Raw genomic sequence first — 25205 nt, 5'->3', positions numbered from 1 at the left:
CCATGCCACAGGAAAAGTTCTCTAATTGGTCAAGCCATAAGGTCCTTTTCCTCAGCTCTACCTCAAAGATCCCTTTAGAAAAAGAGTTCTGTTCCTGCTGAGGGGATGTGGGCCACTGTTTTCCTTAGGATCGAAAGGTATAGTGCTGTAAGAAGGTAAGGAGCCAGCCACCATGCCGGTAGCTTTGTGTAGGTCCACTACTATATTTCATTTAATCTATGGCACATCACTAGGAAAGTTACATTGTGGCGGTTATACACCAGTTACATCTTCCACCAAGGTGTATCCTGATCTCAGAAATGTTTACATGTGAAATGCATGCATCTTAGAAGCAATGTGACACAGTATCTTAATCTGTTTGATAAGGTGCTCCTCAGGGTGAATTTTGCAGATAAAGAACCTGGCGTTTAGAGAGATTAATACTTTACTCAAGGCTGCATAGCAGGGCTGAGGATTCAACAGCCCAGGGGCATTTAATGCTAAAACTCAGGCCTGTTCCCAGTCCTCATCTCTGCCTTTCCCTGGAGCCTGGAGCCTCACACTCACTTCAGTTTAAAAATTCCCTTCCAGCCTTAACAGCTAAACATGTCCCATGTAGCTGTGTGGAACCAAAATGTAAATCTAACCTTGGCATCCCTTTGCTTTGGAGGTAGCCATAGAGAAAGGGCTGCACTCCTTAGTGGTGCCTTGTCCCTTGCCCTGGCCTTCCTGTCTGTCCAGCCTCCTCTCTCCCATTTGTGACCTGAGCTCTACTCTAAAGCTGCATGCCAGGCTCATTCTTGAGTCCATCTCTGTCCCTTCTGCCTGAAATTTTCCTCCCCCATCCTTCTGGCTGACTCCTCCTCCTCTGTAGAAAGCTCCATCCCAGGTTGAGTTACGTGGCTTTTTTTTTTTTTTTTTTTTTACCTGTGCAGACAGTTGTCCTTCTGCCAGTGAGGTTCATATTACTGTCTGCATTCTGGAGCTTCCTGAGGGCAGGGCTAAGCTTTCTATCTTTATTTTCTCATTAGCCCAATATCAGGCTCACAGTAGATATCCACAAAGGTGGATGATTGAGAAAATGTCTTGTTGATGCTGTGAGTGGCAAGGACTTGGGCTGTAATTGGTGCTTGTGCAGCTAACTAAGCTTTTCCTCCCAGCCCGACTCAAATGTATGTGCTTTTGGGGAGTCAGGCTGGCATCTGACTTGCAGGTGAGTGATTTTAATTTGCTTCTCGAGGGGACATATAATACATTGTCTCACAGACTTAAGGAATCAGGGCCAGGTAGATGGTCCTTCCTGATGTTTTACTCTACTAATGCTGAGTCAGCTAGAACTTTTTTGGTTAAATTGACAAATGCCCAGCTCAGGTTGGCTTAAACAGAAAAGTGAATTAATTGGCATTTTGGGTTATCTCTTGTTTAACAAACTACCCCCAAAACTTGCTAAAAACAATAACCGTTTTATTATTTGTTTGTAATTCTTCAACTTGGCAGGGCTCAGCAGGGATAGCTCATTTCAGCTCCACTGGAATCTGCTGGAAGGGCTCAAGCAGCTTAGGGCTAGAACAGCCCACCTTGGGTCCTGTTTTGGGTCCTTGATTCTCACTGTTATCTGGATTCTTTGATTTTCTCCATGTGGCCAGCTTGGACCTCTTTTCAGCATGGTGGTCTCAGGATAGTTGGACTTTTTATATGGAAACTGGCTTTCTCCAGAGGGCCAATGTTGAACTGCTGGACCTTTTTTAGGCTTAAGCCTGGAATTGGAACAGTATTGCTTCAGTCAAAATGGGTCTGTTAAAATGGGTCACAGGGCTAGCCTAAGTTCAAGAGAAGGGAAGCACATGGTTTCATGGGACTGAGGTGTCCAGGGTGATGCTTAGCATAGCAAGTCCAGGGGCCCAGACCAGGTTATCAGGACCCAGTGCATGTGTGTGCATGCTCTCTTATTCTGTCTCTTGCTTCCTTATATGCTTTCCATCTGTGGGCTTTGCATCAGTTTCCTCTAGGCAGTATGATCCTGACATAGCAGCTCCAGGCATACCTCCTCCTAGCTTCACCTGGAAGGGCAGCACACCACAGTATTTAATGCCTTGGACTCTGGAACCAGATACCTGGGCTCTACCAAGCAGCTGTGTGGCCTCAGGCAACTTTTCTTAACCTCTCTGTGTGCTTCAGTTTTCCCCTCATGGTAAAATGAGAACTTCAGAAGTGTTTATCTCAGAGGGCCACATGAGATTTAGAGAGTGTTCTGGGCTTCCTGTAGGGTTTGAGAGCCATGTTAGATGCTCAAGAGCATGTCATGGGCTGGGAAGGAGAGGGTCTGGCCACGGAAAGGGAGAGCTCCAAAGCACATACCTCAGCATGTCTCTGGCTCTCCTGGATGGTATGACTGGCTAGCTCCTCCATGGGCTCGCCTGCTGTAGCTGGCCCAGGAGGCCTCAAGTGGAGACAGCAATGCTGATGGGGTCAAGGCTCCCCCACGGCTGTCCTCATTATACTTGTAGATATCTGCTTTGTTGAATTTCGCGGTGTTCTTAGTGGTGCTAATTGGTCACTGTCCTCTGGTATCTGGCAGGACTCCAAGGCTCAGTCTTAGCAGTAGGTGCCATGGTCTCGCCGTTCCTTACAGCCTTTGGAGCAATGCTGTCTATATAGCTTGAGGCTGGGCCCACAGCCCCAGTTGTCCTTTCTTGTTTCTTGAGGCTGTCCTTATGGCTAGATGGGCAAGAAACCTACCTTTTCCCAACTGTGTCCTTCCCAGACCCCCAGCCTGTGGGAAAGTGTGGCACATTCTCAGTGGCAGCATGTGGGACTATACCTTATCACATATGGAGCCACCAGGCCCAGGAAGAGCTTGGGCATGCCAGCATGGGCCTGAACGCACAGGCAAGGGAGCACTACTTGGAGCATTTCCAGTTCTCACCTATGTTCTCAGGACCTACCTTCTTTTAGACCACTGTATAGTTTTCTGGAGTTTTTTTTCTGAAAGATTAAGGTACCAGTGATTAGAGTCTGCCCTGTCCATGCTATGGGAGAAGAATAACTTGAAGGCTCTTTCCTCAGGCCTCTGTGAGAGCACTCCACTGCTGCGTCTGGTTCCTTCAGAGCTATATAGGGTGCTGAGCTGTGTTGAGGCTTGTCCTGTGAACACTTGGAATGAAAGCTCAGAGTGGATGAGGGCTGAATTTCCTATGTCTGTGACACCTTTGAGCACACTGCAGCACCCCAGGAAGGCAGTCAGCCACTGCTTGGTTGAGCTTGACCTGTCACTAAAGAACTCTGGCTCTTGGGTGTGGACTTGGAAGTGACTGAGGGGCTTGGAGACCAGGCTGGAGTTGCCAGCAAGGCAGGGGCCTCTTGGGGTAGCCTTTGTTGTTTTGGAATTCAGTGAGTACTGGAGATGAAATAACATATGGTATGATTTTCAAGCTTTCCTAGATTTCTGCTTGCTCCCTGAGACAAAATAGAGTGTTTGCATTTGGCTCACCTGCTTGCTAATGGTCTTGCACAGCAGTTTCCCTGACCACCATGTAATGACCAATAAAAAGGGGAGTGCATTTCTCCTTGTCTTATGGAAGCTCATGCTTGATTTGATTGTAAGAGTGTGGCTCTCCAGAAGAAGTCGAGGGGAGCTCGGTGCCATCTTGGTCTCATAGTGGCCATTGCCTTTTGAGTACCAGCATTTGATTTTCCACATTTAGATGGGAGCCCTGGGAAGACTTTCAGCTCTTAAGCAGCCACTGCTCACCCCATACCCTGCCCGCATATGCTACAATGCGGTTTTGGAGCTGTTAACTCTCAGAGTGTCCATGCTACCTCTTCTTGAGTGACAGAGATAGAACATCCTTGACTAAGAAACTCCTTAGCAACAGCCCCTTGTCTGTATCAGGAATTGCTGATGCTCAGTTTATTGTCCATGCATCTAATTTGTCACTAAACAAATATTACTGAGCTACCATTCACCAGGCCCATGTTAGAAGCTGAGGATGTGGTGATGAATGTGATAGTGATTGATGTGCCACTCCGAGCCTGGAAGCAGACCAGGGAGCTGGACAAATTCTCTCTGGGCACAGGCCCCAGGATTACTTCCACAGTCTGATGGATTTCGGTACCTTCACTAGTCTGGTCCATCCAGCTAGCCATCTAGCTTCATGGGCTCCTGGTATGGGCTGGGGCCTTTACTGAGTGAGCCTTGTGGAGATTCTCAAGAGCTAGTAGCCACAGCCTTTTCTTCTGGAAGGACTGAACATCCAGTTAAACATAGGACACATATTGTGGAGGATGGTCAGCAAAAGGAGATGCCGAGAAGGCTGACTCTTCATGGACTTTGATGCAGCATAAATGTATGGGGCACTTTTTGGAAGCAGAAGTGTGACGAGGGAAGCACTGTGTTGCAGCCAGCCAATGGCCCTACCTAGCTCTCAGATAGCCAGGCAGAAACGCCAGGGCATGCTCCCTGTGCCTGGGCTGCCAGCCAAGTACAGATCTGTGGGATAGGGAGATGGCTAGAGGTGTAGCCCCTGTGACTCAGACTGTTGTCATGAATAGCTTGTAGACTTTACAAATATACATCCCCAGGAGGTCTTAGGTTCTTGTCCAGCGGACTTCTGTATGAATGCTCAGGTGACCTGTGGGCTCAGTCATTTTAGTGACAATGCTTTGTCTCACTTTTAGACTTTCCGCTATTTAATGTCACTTGGAGAGTCTTCCAGAAGTTTAGACTTTAAAAGTTAGATTACTCCACCCTTACAGGTAATTTATTGGTAGCATATTGTTTTTTCCTGGGATCAATAATTAGAGATATTACTTGAATAACCAATATTTTAAAAGTTTGAATCTGTTGCTATTCTTTAATTATAAAACCCAAGACATGTTGTGTATTTTTTGTTGTTGTTGTTTCTAGGCAAGCCAATTTTTTCAGTTGATATTCACCCTGACGGGACCAAGTTCGCAACTGGAGGACAAGGTATGTTCATGGAGTAACAGAAGGAAATACTCACAGCCCTGCCACCTTGCTCTGCTTCTGTTGGTTGCCCATTGAACTGTAGAGAGAATATTTGCTCGTTTTCAGTATGAATATGGCTCAGTTTAAGCCTAAACAGGCTACATCATAATTTTTTTTGGCTCAAGTAGGCTCTCAATAGATAATTTTCTAATTTTTATTTATTGAGTTAATATTAAAATCAATTTACATGCCCAAACTCAAGCTTATTGAGCATGGGGAGTGCCAGGCAGTCCCGTGGACAGAGCCTCAACCCTAGAGGCCAGGGGGTCTGGGTCCTTGTCTCTGGCAGCATTTTCTCATCTGAAAAGGGAGAGAAGATGGTTAACCCATGGAGTAAGTTGTGTAGTTTTTAGATCCATGTTCTAGGTTCAAAGGAATTAGCTGAGTTAGAGGGCAAGTAGAGATATGCATACTTATTTGAAAATATGGTCCATGGTATCATCACTGTGCTTCATCCAGTGCCTGCTGCAGTATTACAGTAACATACCTCTGTTTGGAAAGACAAAATCATATTTGAGGCGAGGACACCAAGATGTATATATAATCACACAAGGTAGCATTCCTCCAGAGCCCAGTTCCTCGCAGCTTCACCCCAGATCAGGGTCTCCCTGTTGCTGAAGTCTTCCTGGGCAGCACCTGGAGAGTACCACTTTGAGTTCTGGATTCTTAGGCCAGATGCTGCAGGACAGGTTATCTGTGGACTTCCTGCTGCAGGGGCATGTAGGGAAACCTTGATCTTCCAGCGTGCTTCAGGCCACACCCGAGAGGTGCCTATAGGCATCACCTTGGACTGCTGGATTTAACTGGGAGACAGGATTTTCTCCTCATCCACAAGAAGACTCTAAGTAGACTTTAAGAAAGCTAATTAGGAAATATTTTTACATATTGGCCAAAAGGCAATTGCAAGTGTACCCTATGGTAATTTTTTACATGTCCATTTCCAGGCGTTTATTAGTTTTTGCCCCTCTATAACAGGAAGTTAAATGAGGGGCTGGACTTTTGTTAGTTATCAGTAATGGAAATATTAGAAAGAGAAATCATTACTAAAATGCGTAGATAAATTTTTTAGCCCAGTACTACATCAGTTTATGACCACAGGAACCCTAAATACCCTTTTTCGGCTATCTCCCATCTGTATATGATGGCAAAGGGCAGGTAAAAAAGTAATGAACCTTTGGGTCTCAAAGCATTCATTCACTTGTGGGAGTAGTCGTGGACTCTAGGCAGCACCAGGAAAGGGAAGGAGGGACTATGCTATTCTTGTTTGCTAGTGTGCCCATGCATAGATAGGAAAGGGTGCTGGGAAAGCTTTTCTAGCCTCTTCATTTCCAGATGAGGAGTCTGGGTCCTTGGCAGGAATAAGGACCTTCTAGGGGCCCCTGGTGGATTTGTGTTAGAGGCCAGACCAGAATTTGATTTCCTCCTGATTCTAGTCCAGTGTTCTTTTCATGAAGTCATGTTGGCCTCAGCATACTACTAAATCAACACTCTTTTTCGTCCTCATCAGCAGTTGTTTTTCTTTATCTTTTTTGTAACATATTAGTAATTCAAATTCAGCCTCGTCCAGTGATATATGAAAGCTAAAATAGGACTGTGTCTCATAGTTAATAGTCTACTCCTTGCACATTGAGTTATTTTTGCTCCTTCATTCCAGGACAGGATTCTGGGAAGGTTGTGATCTGGAATATGTCTCCAGTCCTCCAGGAGGATGACGAGAAGGATGAAAATATTCCCAAGATGCTTTGCCAGATGGACAATCACTTAGGTATTACAGAGTGGCCCTTTGCAGGCTTTGCGTGTTGGCAGAGTGCCCAAGGTTAGCACATGTGTTTGTAATTAGAAAGATAAGGCCCCGTGCGGCGGTAACTCCCCTCGGCCTGCTGTCTGAAGGCACAGATGTTGGCTGCACACCTGGGTGAGTTATTCAGCAGAAGACTCGGCCCGCCCACAGAACCATCTTTGGACAGTCTGCAGGTACCTCTGGTGATTTCCTGCTCATGAGTCGTTACTGCCTGATTCCATGGGGCTTTGGGGCCAGCGACCTGGAAGCAGTAGGGTTCTGGGGAAGGGTGCGTAAAAGACAACTCACCAAATATCTTAGATTACCATTATGTCACTCTAAAGCCCTCTTCCAGGACCCTTTTGGCCACTGGACAGTGTTGTGATTTCCTTTCCTGCATTAGTGCCTTAGTTTCTTGCCCCTGAGCATTAGAGTGACTGTACCTGGCTCTGGTTTCCAACCTAGCTGCCTTCCCTCAGATGCTCCATTAACAGTTAATGTCCCCTTCCTTTGCCCTGTGTTCTTATTCTCCCAACATGCTCCTCAGCATCCTCCAACCTGGAGCGCAAGTCACTCACAGGCTTTGTGTGTGCCACAACTTGGATAGTGTCCCTCATATTGCAGGGTTCCCAATGGCCCAGCTATGAGTGTTCCTAGAGGCTCTAGCCTATCGGGCCAGCGAGAATTTCTTTTGGTTTCAGTTATGAGTGCAGGATCGATCAACTTGCAGTACAACTAGTTTGGAAAATCCTAATTTAAAAGGGCTGACAGATATTGAGGAAGTCAGAGTTTCATGCTCTAACAAGCTGTCTCCTGAAAGTTTTGGAAAAGGCATCTTGGCCGTTTAGCACATATCTTCATTTCAAGTATTATCCCTACTCAGAAAGAAATCTCATTATTAGACAGCCCTTTTGAAATAAGGAGATTTAGGTATTTATCAGTTTTCATGGAAATAAGCCTCTTCCTACTGACAATTTCATACAGCATTAACACTTCTCAACTTATATAGCTTTTCCCCTTCCATATTCTGTTCTGATAAATTGTTACTACAGCACAAGTAGGTTAGTACCTGAACTGAATCGTTCTTCTGGGGCTCTCACACAGTAGATGCCTTGAATAGATTAGATAGATTTTATAAACCCTTTACATCTTGCCAGACTCTGCATAAAGCAAATGGACTATTGGATTTTCATCATCCTATTTTTTTTTCTTCCCAGCATGTGTGAACTGTGTGCGGTGGTCAAACAGTGGGATGTATTTAGCTTCTGGGGGAGATGACAAACTGATTATGGTGTGGAAGCGGGCTACGTAAGCATCATTTTCCTTTCTTCACATTTATTTTTAGAAGCTTTTTTGCTGGTGTTTATCATAGTCACTTTCCCTACTCTGGCACTGAAGTCCCCAGAGTCCTGACTTCATAAGGAGCAGGAAGCACATGTAGGCCATGAGCAGCTGGGGCCTGACCAGGGAGTTAGCAGGCCACTCACCTGCCTGGTAACCTGCTCAGCTGCCCCTACCAGCACTGCAGGGTTTCCACTTGAAAAGGAAGGGCAGATAGATCCCTTCCAATGCTGACATTGGGAGCTTCGTTTGTTTTATTCTTCAAATGAAATTTTCCAGCGTACTAAGTGGTTAAAAGTCAAGGCGCTTTGATGGAATCTGGGGCAGGGGATTCAGAGGCCTCCCTTGAAAGCCTGTATTCTGTACCAACAATGCACTAATCATCTCCTGGAAACTTTTTCTTTACTCCTAGGCAGTCTCTCAGCATAGGTTATGGGACTCTTCCATAATCAGCTTCCCAGCTGACTCTGGGGCCAGTCAAACTGGGGTCTCAGACCTACCCCACTGCTCAGCCAGAGTGGCCCTATGGCCATGGCTTTAGGAGTAGAGACAAGCTCTCTCTGTGGGTTTGTGAAGAGTTCTTCTGGAGTGAAGGCTGTTAACAAAGGCTCTGCACATCATTGGTGTCAGCGCTACCTCCATAGGAGCCCATGTGATGGCTTGAGTGGCAGTAGTAGTACCCATGGTTGGAGTGCTTTCTCAGGTGTTAAGGCAGGGGCATTTAATTCATTATAAGAGGGCTTAACAAATACTATTGATTTTGCTGCTTTAGCAAAACAAATAACTTATTTAGTATGTTATATGGAAAACTGAAAAAATACGAAAGAAAAAAAGTCACAATTCCACCACCTAAAGAAAGCCATGGTTAATATTTTGGTATTTTTCACGTGTGTCCTTCTGATCCACTTTTCATGCATTGTTAATATCTGTGTTACTTGTAATTTTTTCATCACATAGTGGTATCTTATTGTATATGCTATCCGGTGGTCTGCTTCTTTCACTTAATTATAGATTGTGAACATTTTCCCATGCAGTAGATAGTCTTTTACCATAATCATTATGATGGCTATATAGTATTTCATCAAGCGTATGGATTGTAATTTACTTAGTCAACTCTTGTTCAACAATTTGTTGCTTTCTAGCCATTGTCTGTTTTTGCTTTGTTTTGTCTGCCATGATAAGCTGTGCCGCAGTGAGCATATCTGTGCAGTGCCCAGAACATTCCTGGAGTGCCTTTCTGATTGCATTTTCACACAGGTACATCGGCCCCAGCACCGTGTTCGGCTCCAGTGGTAAGCTTGCCAATGTGGAGCAGTGGCGATGTGTCTCCATCCTCCGGAGTCACTCAGGCGGTGAGTGGGACTGCCTGTTGGGGTGGGTGGCCCCAGCAGCTGTCTGAGACCAGCAGCAGCACTTCCATGGCCCCTGTGGACCTTTTGGTCCTTATAGTAGCCCTGTGTCTGGGTCATCCCTCCCCATCACCATCAGTCACACCCTACCTGTCCCTTAAGGTCTGTGCAGTTACCATCCCCACTGCCTGCCTCCAGCTGCATTCAGTGTCCCCACTCCTGCCCTCATGGGGTATATGTTTATATCTTTAATGTAGAACTCCCCACGTTCTGCTGTTTATCCTGGTGAACTGAATCACTACCTTCATCAGTGGATCACTAAGTCCGTAAGCACACTTTATTTATTCCACAGAAACCAGCACACAGGGGCCCAGTGAAAAGTTTTTACTTGACCTTGGGTATATTTTCAAAGTGTTGTAAATAGAATCGGAATGGAAGAAGACACATTTTACAGATTTGGACTGCAGAGGAGGAAGGTCAGTCAGCTGATAGTCTAAAGCCTTGTGCTGTATGTTTGATTTGGTGCCAGGGGTAACAGAGAAAAGCCTGTGGTCTAGCCCGGGAATGGCCTGAAGGGTTTCCCAGAGAGGGAGACAGCAGAAGTGAGAAAGGCTTGGTGTGAATGGTGAGTTGGTAGCATTTCACCATTATTGGATCTTCACATACAAGGCAGGGAGCAGCATGTAGTTGGACTGTGTGTACAGGGACTAGGTCATAGAATGCTCATGCTTCCTGCTAATGAGGCTTCCCTTTATCATAGAAGAGACAGGGCACCATTAAAAGCTTTGAAGCACAAGAGGGAGATCATTCTGACAGCTATGGGGAAAAGAAATTTGTTTCAGTGATTCAGATGCAAACTTCAAAGGCCTGAACTAGGCCTGTGATAATTGTCATAGAGAGAAGGAGACTGATTTGGGGAATTTCTTTGGGTAGAGCAAGGAGAAAGATGAGGGAGATTTTTGGCTGGATGCCTGGATAGCTGGTAGTGTCCTCTACTGAGACAATAAGGGCAGTAGGCTTATGGGGATGGGCTCTGATTCAGTGTAGGATATTTGAAGGGGTTGGCGAGAGGCTGTCAAGATGCTTGGAATTGAGCCTCGAGCTCTAGGAAAAGATGGGGGAGGACTGAGCAGTTTGGAAGGCATCAGCTGTAATCCATTGGCAGTATACTCAGCAAATACTCTGCAGAGACCGAGGTGAACAAACCCACGTCTTGGTGACCAGATTGATTCCACTCTTGTGAAGGCTGACAGAGCAGCATTGTGTTAATGTTGATAATAGTAAAAATGTGTAATGCACTCTTGCTTATTTACAGCTGTGATTCTAGTTGGGCTTCTGGAACTTTGGTGTGGTGTTTGTGAGGGTGTTCAAGCATGGGTAGAGCCTCAATTGAGACTTTTATGGGACGCGTCACATGAGGTTCAGTCTGAGCCACAATCTTGACTTCTCTCCTGGCTCACCACCCCAGGGCTCTCCTTTACTAGGAAGGTAGATTTGCCCACCTTCAACTGGGGTACCTGCTACTTCTTATTCAATGGTCCTAGCAGCAGGTATGGGTGGAAACTTTAAGAAGAAAAAATTAGTGAAAAAAGCAGAAATAAATGAATAGAAAGTACTGGGTCTTTGAAAACAAACTTCAAAAAATATATGCTTGGCATATTTAATCAGGGAGTAGAAAAGAAAACCTAGATGAAATTAGAAGTGAAAGGTCTAGAAAAACATTTAACGAGAGGAAGAATATCCTCAAAGAATACAAAATGTAATGTCTACAGTATTAAACTAAAAACAATGAAATATTAGAAGAAATACAATTTTAGGGAAAACTGAACAGAGTAGTAACCGTTGAAGAAGATGGAAACTACCTTCAGAAATGGTTCCTGATCCTAAATTATTTTTTTATGTATTGTTTTGAACTTTTAAGAAACATTATTCTGGAACATAGAAATATTTATTCTTTAAAGGAAGCTATAATGCTGTTTCCAAACCTAATAAAAAGAACAACGAAATGAAAGCATAGAAAAATATGAATAGAGAAGTCAGAAACAAAATACTAACGAAATTGATATCATTTGAAAACAGTAATTCATTTTGACTAAATATGCTTTATGATGGAAGAATTTTGTATAAAGGAAATCTGATTTATAGATTAAGTTATAATGAGTCATTTTAGGAATTATGAAAGGAGTATGAGATAATTTAGCATCAATTCCTATTAAAAATGCTTTCTAAAAAATGGCCATAGAAAGTTATTTCCTTAAAATGATAGAGTCCCTTTGTCTTTTTCAAACCAATGGCAAATATTACAGTTCAGAGTTGAGTCGTTTCGTTGAGCAAAGATAGGATGGGTGCCAACATTTAATTTGTTACTTTGGAATTTCTGTAGGACAATTGAACAGAAATCAGAAGAAGGTAGACATACTGGAAAATAAAACAAAAATGAAATAATATGAGAATAGCATTGTTACATATCAAGAAAACCCAAAAGAATAAAACTCTTAGAACTTATAAATCATTGAAAAAACACTTATGACTAATAAAAATGAGTCATTGAATTTGCCACATATAAGAAAATTGTAAATTATTTATTTTTCCCTAGTAATGGCCTGTTAGAATATCTAATGGTAATAGGAGGGCTCTTTTATAATAGTATCAAAAATTGTAAATACTCAGGAATAATCTTACCAAGAAATGTATGAGATTGCTGACTTAAACCACAAACCTTTCTTGAGAGATAAAAAAGGACCACTCCATAGATGGAAAAACTAAGGACATTTTTTCCCCAAAGTAACATTTATTTTTCATTTAAAAAATATTGAGCACCTGTGTGTTTCAGGTGCCGGTCTACCTTCAGAGTTTACATTGTTATAAGTAAGAGACAGATAATAAACTAGTCATGTAAGAAAGTAGAAGATAAGTGTCAGGGAGCAAAATGAGATGGGGTGCCATTTCACCTAGAGTTCTCAAGGAGGACTTCACTGAGAAGGTGACATCCAAGGGGAGAGACCAGTGGAGGTGAAGGACAATTGTGCGGTTCTTCCAAAGAGCTTTCCAGCAGGGGGAATAGCCCTGGAATGTAGACGTGTGCTTGGTGTTTTTAGGGAAACACAAGCAAGAACTAGGGCAGAGGGAGTGAAAGGTGAAGGGACCAGAGGTTATGGTTAGGGCTGTTCTCTGAGATGGGAAGATTTGGCAGGGTTTTGAACAGAGGAGTAGAAAGGCCTATGACAGCTGTATGGAGTCCTTATTTTAGGAGACTAAAAGGCATTACTGGGGAGACCAGTGAGAAGGCTGCTGATACTCTAGGTAAGAGACATGGCAGTTTGGACCTGGGTAGTAATGGTGGAAGTCAGGAGAAGGTTAGGTGCAGATTTCCTGGTAGATGGGATGTGGGGTGTGAGATACACAGAGGAATTAAGATGGACTGGGATGTAGCCTGAATAATGGAAAAGATGCAGTTGCCATCACTGGAGATGGGGGGTGTGTGGGTGGGACAGAAATGTTTGCTAGGGAAAATGTTTAGGAGTTGGTTTTTGGGTGTATTAAGTTTGCTCAGTGTAAGTGGACCTGCTGCATTGGCATCTTGATATGTGCATCTTGAGTACAGGGGAGAAGTGTAGGTGGAAACAGAGGCAAAGTATAGAGCCTGGGGTTTGGGGAGATGAAAGAACCAGCAAAAGAGGCTGAGATGGAGAGGCCAGTTAAGATAGTGGAGAGAGCCTTTGAAGGAGAAGGGAGTGAGCAGTGTATCACATGTTGCCTAAGACCAGGTAAGGACTGAGGATTGACCATTGGACTTGACAGCATGGAGGCCCCTGGAGGGCTTGGCAAGTGTAGTTCATGTTGATGTAGCTAGGTGAAAGCCTAATTTGAGGGTGCTCAAGAAAGACCAGGGGGCGAATAGAACTAGATTGAACTCGGCTGTGTTTTGTCATGCACCTGTGAAGACACAGGAGAAGAGCAGAGGGGATGGTGGACTCTAAGCGAGATATGGAGTCAGACAGTGGAAGGCCTGTAGCATCAGTGGATTATAGCAACTAAAAGAACCATAGGAGTTGAGAGTGAGCTGGAAGTACCAAGTTGATGGTAAGAGAGGGTTGGAATTGAGACCAGGGAGGATCTCTGGACATGACTGTGGGAATGAATGGCTGAGGTAGTGGTGGGGGCCAAGATCATTAAAAGAAGAGGAGGAATTTAAGATTCTAAGAGCCTTAGGTGTTAGAAAAATCATCCTCTTGGAATCACCAAGAATGATGATGGGAATGTTGTTGATAGGAACAATAATGACTAGAAACTTAAATCTTCAGATGCAGGGAAGGTCTTACATTTGTGAAGATCTGCAGTGAGAGAAAGGGGATGATATAGTTTGAAGCAGAAGCTGCAAAACTGGGGTTTTGGGAGAAAATTAAGTCATGTGTGGATTTACTGCAGAACTCAGCAGTTACTCAAAAGGGCATCTGGAAGGATAAGTAAGGTTATGGAAGAAATCATTCAAAGCTACAGTGTTCGTCACGTCACAAGCTTCTGGCCAAAACTAATGATATTGAAGTAGGCTACAGTGTACGTAGGAGCTTGATATATCATGAGGGTGGCATTGCTTATCAATAATGGAGAGAGAGAATTATTCTCCATTGTAATAGAGTAACCATTAGCAGTTTATGGGTGAGGGGAAAGTAATTTAGAGCCTCACTAAATATAGCATACACCAAAATAAATTCCAGATATTAAAGAGAGGAGCATTCTAAATAATTAAAGCAGGAGAAAACAGAATTGAATATCAAACCTTTAGCAGAAGGAATATTTTTCAAGGTTAACAGGCAATAGATGTCATGAAGGAGAATAACAGACTACTACATAAACCTTCTACAATAGGAAGGTAAACTGATGGAATTTGCAGCTAATGCCTATAGTATCAGTACCCCATGGAAATTGCTATGAAAATCATGTCTCCTTTCTGGATTCCAAGCTGACTACTTCTCTGTTCTAGGACTTAGGTACCACAGTGAAATCATGAGGTTTCTATCCTCCTGGACTCTAAGCTCCTAGAGGAGGTCCTCAGTCTTTGTATTTGTTAGATCCACTGCACAGAGTAGAGTAGAGTCATTCAAGGATAAGACAACTCTAGAAAAACAAATGCAGAAAATCTTCACTTTCACTGCTAATCAAAGTAAAATTTAAAATATAACAATATACTTAATAGATTTAAAGGGAAAGATCATAATCCTCAAGCTAATATGGGAGTTTGGAAATGGACATTCTGTGTGTAGAAGTGTGAAGTTAGAGGTTTTTAAAAAGCCATCTGCAGTGTTAAGAGACTCCACACTTTAGGAACATGTTCAGGTCTCCTGCCCAGAATCCCATTTGGGGATATCAGTCTCAAAAAAAAAAAAAAAAACACACAAAAAAAACCCCAAAAAACAATTCAGGATGTCGGGAATGACATATACAGATGTGCTCATTAGCATGGAAAACTGGAACCCAGTTAGAGTTCTGTTTATTAGGTCTGTAGCAAATGTTCTCAGTGACATAGAATACAGAACAATCGCAAGAAGCCCTGAAAATCACATAGACTGTTAGAATACTAAATGCAGCATACCAGTTCATATACAGTGTGAAATGCAAAGTCCAGTCAATGTGGAAAAAATTTTTCAAGCTGTCACCGAAGATTTTTTAAAAACTAGAAAAAAAGTGCAACTGAAATTTTGACTATTTTACTTATGCCTCTTTTTAAAAGTCCTACAAGGGAAGGACTAGATAGCTGTTAACTTGCTGCTGTGTTTCTGATTCTTCATCTCGCCAGCCATTCTTCTGTACATGTAGCACTACATCAGGCAGTGAGGTTAGAAAAATGAGTAAGACCGTGCCCGCCACACCTCCATGGCAAGATGGGCATCGTCACCATCATGGTTGACCCTTATTGATGCCTTGGCGTGTGCCTGGCACTGTTCTATGGTAATTTCTCACTAAATCCTCACAGTAACCGTCTGAGGATAGGTAGTTTTTTTAATCTTCATTTTACAGATGTGAAAACTGAGTTACAAAGAAATGAGCATGATTAATTTTGTTTGGTGGCTATGCAGGGAAGGCACGCTCCTGTCAGCATCTTGGAAGTGAGATCCAGTTTATGAAGAAAAGAATCTGAAGAGACTTTGCATTCATTCAGTTAGTCAGTAGCTGTCGAGCTCTGACTGTGTGACAGGCATTCTGTGAAGTGCTAGACCCACAGTGCCCAAAGGGCTGTATGAGGAAGGCCCAGTTAGGGAGAAATAAGCTTAGCAGGGTTGAGGAACGAGCCCCAGGCCGTAGGCTCAGTAGGTGTCAGAGCTAGGCTTCTAATACATGAGTGTAATGCCACAGGTGCCAGTCTCTCAGCTGTGCCCTTAGTTGCTTGTCTGTAAAAGGAGTGGGGCGGGATCAGTTTGATGCTTCAAATTTTATGACCAATTGAAAAACCTTAGTGGGGAAGTTTTTCAGATTGGCTTTAAAAAACAGTCTAGTTATGATGGTCCCAGGTCAGGTATCCTCAGACACCAGGGACTGCTGGCCCAGCTGGCAGACAAGTGTGGTGCTGAGTGTGCCCCCCTTACTAAATCTGCATGCCAGGTAAGAGACTCACTGCCAGCCCTCTGTCTTCCAGATGTAATGGATGTAGCGTGGTCTCCCCATGACGCCTGGCTGGCCTCGTGCAGCGTGGATAATACTGTCGTCATCTGGAATGCAGTCAAGTTTCCAGGTCTGAGCCTCTGACTGGGTGGCAGCAGAAATGGGCCACTCATCAGTGGGGTGGGCTCTGTCTCCTTCAGCTAGTGGCAGGCTATGTCTCACAGAGGACAGGGATTCATGTGTGTTATCAGTAACTCAGTTCTTTTTTCTTCATCAATTACATTTGTTTGAGTTTTTGAAAGAGGTTTATATTAAAGAAAAATAGTAACTGAGTGCTAACATGAATGTGCCACAGATTCTGTAGGTGGTACATTGACAACTGGCATTGGAGACCATGCCCAGCTTGTGCTCAGCTCACCTGGTTACCCCCACCTGTGCCATACCTTCAGTGCACCTGGGTGCCCTCACACATGTGCCCTCAAGGGCAGCCCTCCCACTGCTGGGCTCTGGCTTCAGCTCAGTTGCCATTTCCTCTGTGACGCCCTTGAGCAGATGTAAGCTGAAAAATCCAGTTTTGTAAAAGATTAATTTTTCTTAGTAATGTGTTTAAAGTCATGACAGATGGCATAACCTGGCATAGCATTGCAATTTATAACTAGTGAGATGCTGTCATGTTCCTGTTCGATATCTGGAGTATGTTTTCCTCATGCACTAAAAAGGATCATCCATGGACTTGATCGAAGTCATTTTCTCTAAGCTACTAGCATTTGTGGGGATACTCAGCCTGGCCACGGAGAAGTAAATTTGGAGGTTGGGGTGACATTTAGATTGCAGATCTCTAGGAGATACTGTCTCATACACCTTTGTCCTCAGTGATGATTTAACAGAGAACTCACTCAGTGCAGTGCCCAGTCCCCTGAACTGCCAGGGAGGTTTACATCAAAAATGCCAGTGTCACAGCCCAGGTGGAGTAGGCTTCTGTCCAGAAAGAAAAACCATGGGCAAGACTACTGGCTATAGATAAGATAATGGGATAGAATTTGGCTCCTTCCAGGGTACAAGCAGCCTCAACCCACAAGTGCTGTCTATGAATGAAGGGAAATCCTGGGTGTAGTCATTTCTTCAGGTCGCTTTTGCCTTGGTGATGACCAGATTTGGGAGTTCTGCTTGTGCCAGGGGTGGTGGCTGGCCAAGATGGACTCCTGAAATCCCTACTCTTGGCTAGTCATTCTATAGCCCATAGATCGTGGCCCATGTTTCCATGTAGAGTCATCATTTTCCCCTAGGTTACACCTTTCCAATCTCCTGTTTTTCTTCGCAGAAATTCTAGCTACTCTGAGAGGTCATTCTGGTTTGGTAAAGGGATTGACTTGGGACCCTGTTGGTAAATATATTGCGTCTCAAGCTGATGACCGCAGCCTGAAGGTGTGGAGGACTCTGGACTGGCAGTTGGAGACCAGCATCACCAAACCTTTTGATGAGGTATGGGGACAGCCCAGAGAGCTCGATGCAGCAGCCTTCCTCACTTCTGTGCATAGAAGAGGAACTGGCTAGGGTCTGGACCTTGTGGGTGAATGCAGAGTCCAGGGACCAGAGCAGACTACTCAGGGTTCTCTAGGGTGAGCACTCTAGTCTGAAGAGTCAATTGATGAAAATCTTATATCTGTCAGATGCTATCAAACGTCCAACTTTGAAGTGAAAAGGATTTATAAGTTTTAAAGCTTAAGAGAACCTTAGGGATGTCCCCATAACATTGTGCCACATAGCTGGCTGCCATAGACATGATGAAACTTTTTCTCACATGTGACATTCACATTGCATTGCTATCTTGTATTTTTCCTGACTGTGCTGTGGCTTTGCTTACTGAATTCTTCTCTGCAGGATAGATGACTTTTTTGGTTACAGTTAACAAGTATGGTTTGCAAAATATCTGGAGGTGAGACTGTAGTGGCTTGTGCAGTATTTTACTATCTCTTTTTTAATTTAAGTTCTCATTTTATATGGAATCAGAGCTTAAGCTCGCCATTGTTCATTAGACAGTTTTTAAGTGCCTACTACCTGTAAGGCATTACTGGGTACAGGAAATAAAAGTGGATGGAGGTGGAGTTCTCTCCCTTGAAGCTTAGAGCCTGGTGGGAAAGACAGACATTCGAGTTTGTCATGAGCATGGTAATGGTGGTGTTCAGAGTGTGCAGAAACAGCCTAGGGCATGGGGCATGATCTCATCAGGGAAGGCTTCTCAGAGGAAAGGACACGAGCATAGTTTTACAGGGAGAATAGATGTTGGCCCACGGGACAGGGCTAACTGTGGGAGAAAAGTGGAAATATGTATTCAATTCTCCCTAAACCAGCAACAGCTCCTGGATTGGGCACATTAATACCAGTATTTACCTTACTTAGTTCTGCCCTCCTTGGCGACAGCCTTGTATAAGGGATATGGGCCTCCACACCTACTGGAGCTCTGCAGAGCTCCAGCTGCAGGCAGCAGGTAGGGTCCTGGGAGTGGCTGTGGGAGATGGAACAGGAGTGTTTGAAGTCCCAGTGGGAACTGACAGCACTCTTCAACCTCTGGGTTGGGCCTGCCCTGCCTGGGTCTGTGGCCTGGCAGAAGTTGAACCAGGGGTGTCACTACCCCCTGCCTTGTCCTGCCCTCCTCTGAGACTGTAAGGCCAAGGTCTTAATCCCTAAGTCTTTAGGGCTGCCCTGGACTGACCTTGAGCTTCCAGGTCAGGGAACCTCTTCTCTGCTTCACCAGGCTTGAGAGAACAGGTGGTGGTTTGTGGTCACTGGCTGCATCACAGAGACAGGCTCCTATGGGTCAATAAAGCTCTTTCTCCACTGCAGTGAGTGCTCTACAGACCTCATATATTCAGGTTAACAGGTGCTGGGCAGAAGAAAGGGGTCAGTGGTCAGAAATGGCCCACACAGAGTTGACAGTTAAAAGAGGTATCCATCCTACAGATCCCTTCAGGGCCCACACTGCTGTGCTGTGCTCAGCTCCTGTGGGATGTTGTAGCTCTCAATCTCATCTGAAAGAGCCTTTTTTATTGGATCATCTGGAGAGACTGGAGTTAGAGCTGTCGATGTAGCCAGAAGCTTGGATACACGCTCCACCATCATACTTTAATTGTAATTCAGAGTTCAACTTTATTCTTTTTATTTTTGAAATATAAAGCTCTTTTTAAAGTTTAACTGACATAAAATATTTTGATTTACAACATAGTGATTTGACACTTATATACCTTAAGTGATCACCATGAGAAGTCTAGTAACTATCAGTCACTATACAAAGTTATTGTGATATCAGCTGTATTCTCTATGTTGTACATTACATTTCTGTGACATATATAAATTTGTACCTCTTAATCCCCTTTACCTTTTTTGCCCATCCCCCCACTGTCTACCCTCTGGCAACTGTCAGTTTGTTCTTTGTATCTATGAGTCTCCTTTGTTTTGTTTGTTCATTTGTCTAGTATTTTTAGATTCTACATATAAGTGAGATCACACAATATTTGTCTTGCTTTTTCTGACTTATTTCACTTAGTGTAATACCCTCTAGGTTTATCTATGTTGTCAAAAATGGCAAGATTTTTATATTCTCTTATGGCTGAATCAGCTTTATTCTTGAGGCCAGAATTTTGGTCACAAGATTGGTCTTGAACCCCTTTCAAGTACAGATGCTTCTTTCAGTGTGGAGGGACAACCCATGTGTTACGGCTCAGCTGGTCACCTGATGGGCATTACCTGGTATCTGCCCATGCCATGAACAACTCCGGCCCCACTGCCCAGATCATTGAACGAGAGGGCTGGAAGACCAACATGGACTTCGTTGGGCACCGAAAAGCTGTAACTGTTGTGGTGAGTGTACTCAGCCTCAGGCTGGCTGACTGTGGGCCTGGCCCCGAGTAGTATCTTCAGGGCCTGGGCAGTGCTGTGCTCCCTAAGGCTGGGTCATGCGTGTGACTGAGGTGGTTGGTTCTGAGATCCAACACATGTCACCTTCTTTTTTCATTTTAAATACTTATGTTTCAGTGTTTAAACAACTAAATTTATAAAATAGAATTACATACTCATGTGTTTTATTGGCAAACTTTAACATGATATGAACATCACCAAAATTAGTCTTTGGTTAGGAACACTGTGGCTTTGCTCTATTTACGCATTCAGGTCTGCTCATGGGTGCTCAGGCATGGTGGTCCTCACAAGTGCCCCACTCACCGAGTTCTGTGGGACACAGTGCAGTTTGTGCGGCTACTGAGCACAGGTGCTTGTTGTGGCGCCCTGGCAGTGGCCAGCTATAGCTACGAGGCTGTGCTAGGGATGGATCACTTGCCTGAGTCTGGAGCTGCCTTTACATGGCAGGGAGAAGAGTACCAGAAGATGTGAGTTTCTATTTCTCAGTCTTGAGAGAGTATTGGCCACTCCTTTTATGCTTCTGAATGACTTAAATTGAAGAGTATCTTGAAGAGTACCCAAGGCAAGCAGCATGTGAGAACCTAGATTTCCTCTGCACTGGGTAACCACAACAAAGTCAGTAGACTGATGGGCTGAGGCTGGTAAAAGTGCAGGATCTGGCCCCTGATCTCAGTTTTTTTATTTATCAAAATGGGCTCATCCTTCCTATTGTTTAAATTGATAATAAATACTGTATACTGTGGTTTAAATTTATATAAATAAAATATTGTTTCTTTAATTTTTCTTGTATTGGAGTCCATGTAAGATTTTGTTTGAAATCAAGACCATTTTGCTAAAATGTTTGAAAGTCACGCTCTGTAGTTAGCAGTGCTTCCACATGACTCTCTCAAGTGATCCTAACAGCTACTGTAAGAGTGGCCCTATGAGATGGTGGTGCTGAGGCATAAAGTATATTCACTTGCAGCCAACCCAGTTGTGGAGACTCAAGCCCAGGGTACATGCTTTTGGTTCCATGTTCTCCAGTCTCTGTGCACCCTTGGCCATTCCTGTCTGCCCTCTGGGATTAGAACCCCTCTGGGCCACCTGACACCCTTCCTCCTCAGTTCTCCTGGCCTGGGGATTTCAACTCTGAGTCTAGAACTCCAATCCTTTTCAATCCAGGAAGGCAGCAGGGAGCTCAGCATGTGTTTCCAGCCTTTCCAGCAGTGAAGCTCAGGTTACCCTGGGGTAGTCCCCAGGCTGACTTTAATCTGATGTAGTTATTTTCCCTGTTCGTGAGATCACGCAGGAATGATCAGTCTCTACAAGATGGTTTCGACTGTGAGCAAGAAAATACAGGGGGAGGAAAGGGATACTAGAGCGCCCTCTCTCAAGACCTTGTCCCTAAAACCCAAGTCCTAGATCTGGCCCTGCCCAGGTCAGTAGGGCTTCAGAGTACCAGTTCTTGTAGCTCCCCTGCCATCAACCTGGCCATAGGCTCAGAATTGGAGAGTTGGTAGAGCCAGTTTTAAATCTTCATCTCACCACTTACTCATTTGTTGACTCAGTGCAGGTTTGTGTCCTCTGAGCCTCCATTTAATCCTCAGCAAAATGCCTCCTGGGTAGGTGTGAAGATGAAATTAAACTTGCTGAGTGCCTGGAGCTGGGAGGATAGGATGTCTGTATGGGGCTCCCACCTGTAGTCTAGGATTGTGGTATGTTTATAATCCTTGGCACGGGGTATATGCTTGATACTTGATCAATTATTTTAGCATTTGTTATTTGGCTTTAGAAATTCAACCCCAAAATCTTCAAAAAGAAGCAGAAGAATGGGAGTTCTGCGAAGCCCAGCTGCCCATACTGCTGCTGTGCTGTTGGTAGCAAGGACCGTTCTCTCTCTGTCTGGGTGAGCCCCCCATCATGAGCTTTGCTGCTCCTGCAGGAGAATAGGAGATGGGTCTGGTGAAGGAGGCGGAGCGTGGAGACCTGGAAGATGAGGGAACCCTGCTTTTGGCATGCCTAGCGTGTGCCTCCACCCTGCACCTGGAGTCAGGCCCTCCCATCACCCTGGAAGGAAGCACTGAAGCCTGGGCTTGGGCCCAGCTAGGAGAGACTGCACTGACTTCCAGCCAGAGCAGCTCTTGTGTCCAACTCTTGTGTACCCTTGGTGGTCAGTGCCATAGTTGGCATGTTATGTTTGCTTCGTTTAAAAAAACCCTGTATCGACATAAAGCCTACATAAAGTATATTCACTTGAAAGCGTACAACTCAATGCACTGTTGTACAAGTTTACATGTGTAACCACTGCCCCAGAATGTTCCCTGTCCCTGCCCATTCAAGACCCCACCCTCAAACCCCCTAGCCAAGGCAGCCACTCTAATGATGTCTGTCACAATGAGTTTTGCCCGTCCTTAAACTTCATATAAATGGAGTTGTACAGTGCTTACTTTTTTGTCTTGCATTGCTTTCACTCAGCATAATGTTGATATCTGTGTATCTTATTATGTTCGTTGTTTATTCCTTATTAATTTCCTCATAAACAGTGGATTTAAAATTGTAGGTTTGAAAGTTATCCTCTGGCTGCATTTATTATGGTCGTTTGTCACAGAGAAATCAACTACTGTGCACACTGTGATTTTTTTCAGGCCTAGTATTCATGTACCATTTATTCCAGAACCTGAACCCTACTGCCACCATAGGCAGTTCCAGGAATGTTCTTCCTGGGCTCCTCTTGGCCTGGGGCTCCATTCATGGTACTTTGATTAAAACATCACAAGGTCTAAATTGCTGAGGGGTCTATAAACACATTTTGGGGAGGAGGGGCAAGGCTGTTTTGTTTTGTTTTCTGGAAGTGGAATTATGGTAGGGGCAAGATTCTTCTCATGAATTCCAGGTAGCTCAGATTCTAGATCTTTCTTCCCAACTAGGATGGTCACAGCAACTCCTTCTCTGCAAGAGCAGTCCTAGCCGCCCAGAAGCTTCTGCGGCACCTGGTGGGAGCCCTGCAGAAGGGTATTCCCACCCAGCCGGATGCCCTGTGGCCCCAGGACCTGTCAGCAGGGAGGTCAGACACTAGTGTATGAGAGACGGCTCTTGCAAACTGTGGGAATGTGGAGATAGTACATGGCCCAACATTAGAGTGACTAGATAATGAATATGCACATGGTGAATGTTATGCAGTCATCAAATACAGGTGTTTAGAAGATGTTTAATGACATGCTTGTTTATTAAATGAGAAAGCAGGCAGAACTATGTGTCTTAAAGAATGAAGTATTTGTGTAAGGCCAGAAGACAACTCATTAAAATGTTAATAGTGGTTAGCTTTGGGTGGGGATTAGGGCAATGTAAATTGTTTTAATGTGTTTCTAGACTATCTGCACACACTGTAGAATGAGCCTGTGTGGCATATGTAGCCGCTTATACCTAGTCTTATGTAAATGTGTACCAGACTTTCTTAGGCCCAGAGAAGATGTGCCGGGTTCTCTTTGCATCTGTTTTCCTGTCCTAGGAGTTGCCTTTGCTGCCTCATCCCCTGCCCAGGCCTTGGCATGCCATTCCCCCTGTTCATTAGACCTCCTTTGTTCAGGTCATGGCCTTTCCAGAAGCCCCTCTTCCATTATTGGTTGTCTCTATAAAGCCATCTCCCCTGCCAGACCACAATGAAACTTTCTGAGGGGCCCACTCTAATTTGCTTATTTTGGGAAGGCTTTGGTTTCCACAGTTTGGGATCTTGGTGGTTGCTGTTTGAATAGAGTTAAATATACCCTGTGTGTCAGCAAAATTCCGATCAAGTCTTTTATGACTGGTAGTGTTAACTGAGCTAAGTGAACAAAAAGTAGTTTTCATTCATTTCATTAACCTTTGCTGCTTCTTTCCTTCTAGCTCACGTGTCTGAAAAGGCCTTTGGTTGTCATCCATGAGCTGTTTGACAAATCTATCATGGATATTTCTTGGTAAGATGGATTCTTGTAATGATGCACAGGCTAGGAAAAAGAGGCTACATGTTGGAAAATGAGGTCCCTGGATGTGATTAGGGTCATGTAGCCAGGGACCAGCCCCCCATGAGGTGTCGCCACTGGAGCAGATCCCCAGGGTGCCGTTTGCACTTGATTCAGGAAAGGGCAGCTTGGTCCTGCTGTTGGGAGAATGTCTGCTGCTGTGCTCCTTGCTCCATTGGGATTTGGCCCTGCAAAATGCCTTCTCAGACAAACTGGTATTTAGGAAAAGGAGAGAGCTGTGATCCTGGTTCCACTTCACTCTCTGTCATTTCATGAACCAGGTAAGCATAGGTATGGAGACACATTCTGCCTCTCAGTGACCTCATTTAGATGTGTACTCCTTTACATGAAAAAAAAAATGGTTTCAAAAATAAGATAAATAAAAATGAAATTCTTAAAAAACATATGATAAGAGATACTGTGTACATGTGCTTAGAACTAAAGGGTGCTGGAACCTTCTGGGACACAGTTGTCTCCCCCATCCCCTCCCCTTCCAGGCCACAGAAGGGAACCAGGAGTTCTAGGCCTCTACCTAGAGCCTTCCCCTGCCATCCTCCTGGGTTCACTGAGGCATGGGTGAGCACTGCAGGCACTTGCTCCCAGGCTGCTGATGGCCATTTCTTTCAGGACTCTGAATGGGCTGGGCATCCTGGTGTGCTCCATGGATGGATCTGTGGCATTCCTAGATTTCTCCCAGGATGAGCTTGGAGACCCCCTGAGCGAGGAGGAGAAGGTAGGAGACAATATACTGCCAGCTAGCAGCCCGTGTGCTGTGTGCGCATTGTCTAGAGCTACAGAAATGGCCATGATACCTCTGAGAGGTTGTCCCTTCAACTGGACCCTCTTCTTATGACATTTACAGATACATTGTTTCTTAATGTATTATTGGGTATTTGTCCTTTATAGATTGCAATCCTTGTCTTTACAAAATATTTAAAAATGAGTCTCTGTTCATAGCAGAAATCAGTTCTGGAATTAATAAAACAACTCTGGGCATCTTCTGAGCTGATAATTAGCCACACACTAGGAGGTTTCTGGGAGACAACAGGAGTACTCCCAAGGGTCCCTGCTTACATCACTTTCCCCTTTGTCTTGTACTGATGGTTGCCACGGAGTAGCAACTTAATAGTAACATTGGTTGTTTTTCAGCACATACTGTATGCCAGACTCTGGGCTGTGTGTTTGCATATATTATTTCAATTACACAAAATCTTTCATCGCAAGGCTTACCTGTTTCACCAATGGGGTAACTAAGC

General features: G+C 44.3%; 1 protein-coding gene across 4 annotated transcripts in view; it reads left to right on the top strand.

Annotated features, from left to right (window-relative positions):
• Positions 1-25205, top strand: part of LOC107521844 (protein HIRA) — a 75686-nt gene that overhangs the window by 11990 nt on the left and 38491 nt on the right. Inside the window, exons 1-11 of one of the 4 annotated variants that reach the window (XM_016166906.2) lie at positions 6640-6752; positions 6828-6961; positions 7985-8075; positions 9366-9460; positions 9715-9783; positions 16092-16187; positions 17379-17539; positions 19748-19915; positions 21744-21857; positions 23834-23904; positions 24577-24682. In XM_016166906.2, the coding sequence (XP_016022392.1) occupies positions 16097-16187; positions 17379-17539; positions 19748-19915; positions 21744-21857; positions 23834-23904; positions 24577-24682 (711 nt within the window). In that variant the 5' untranslated portion in view covers positions 6640-6752; positions 6828-6961; positions 7985-8075; ... (1 more) ...; positions 9715-9783; positions 16092-16096. Of the gene's footprint in view, positions 1-4885; positions 4949-6639; positions 6753-6827; positions 6962-7984; positions 8076-9365; positions 9461-9714; positions 9784-16091; positions 16188-17378; positions 17540-19747; positions 19916-21743; positions 21858-23833; positions 23905-24576; positions 24683-25205 lie in introns of those variants that run through there. The other 3 variants (XM_016166903.2, XM_036221492.1, XM_036221493.1) reach the window with 3 other exon arrangements.

This window comes from Rousettus aegyptiacus, unplaced genomic scaffold (genome assembly GCF_014176215.1).
Source record: "Rousettus aegyptiacus isolate mRouAeg1 unplaced genomic scaffold, mRouAeg1.p scaffold_m13_p_5, whole genome shotgun sequence".
NCBI lineage: Eukaryota > Metazoa > Chordata > Mammalia > Chiroptera > Pteropodidae > Rousettus > Rousettus aegyptiacus.
This window is presented reverse-complemented; position numbering and strand designations above follow the sequence as displayed.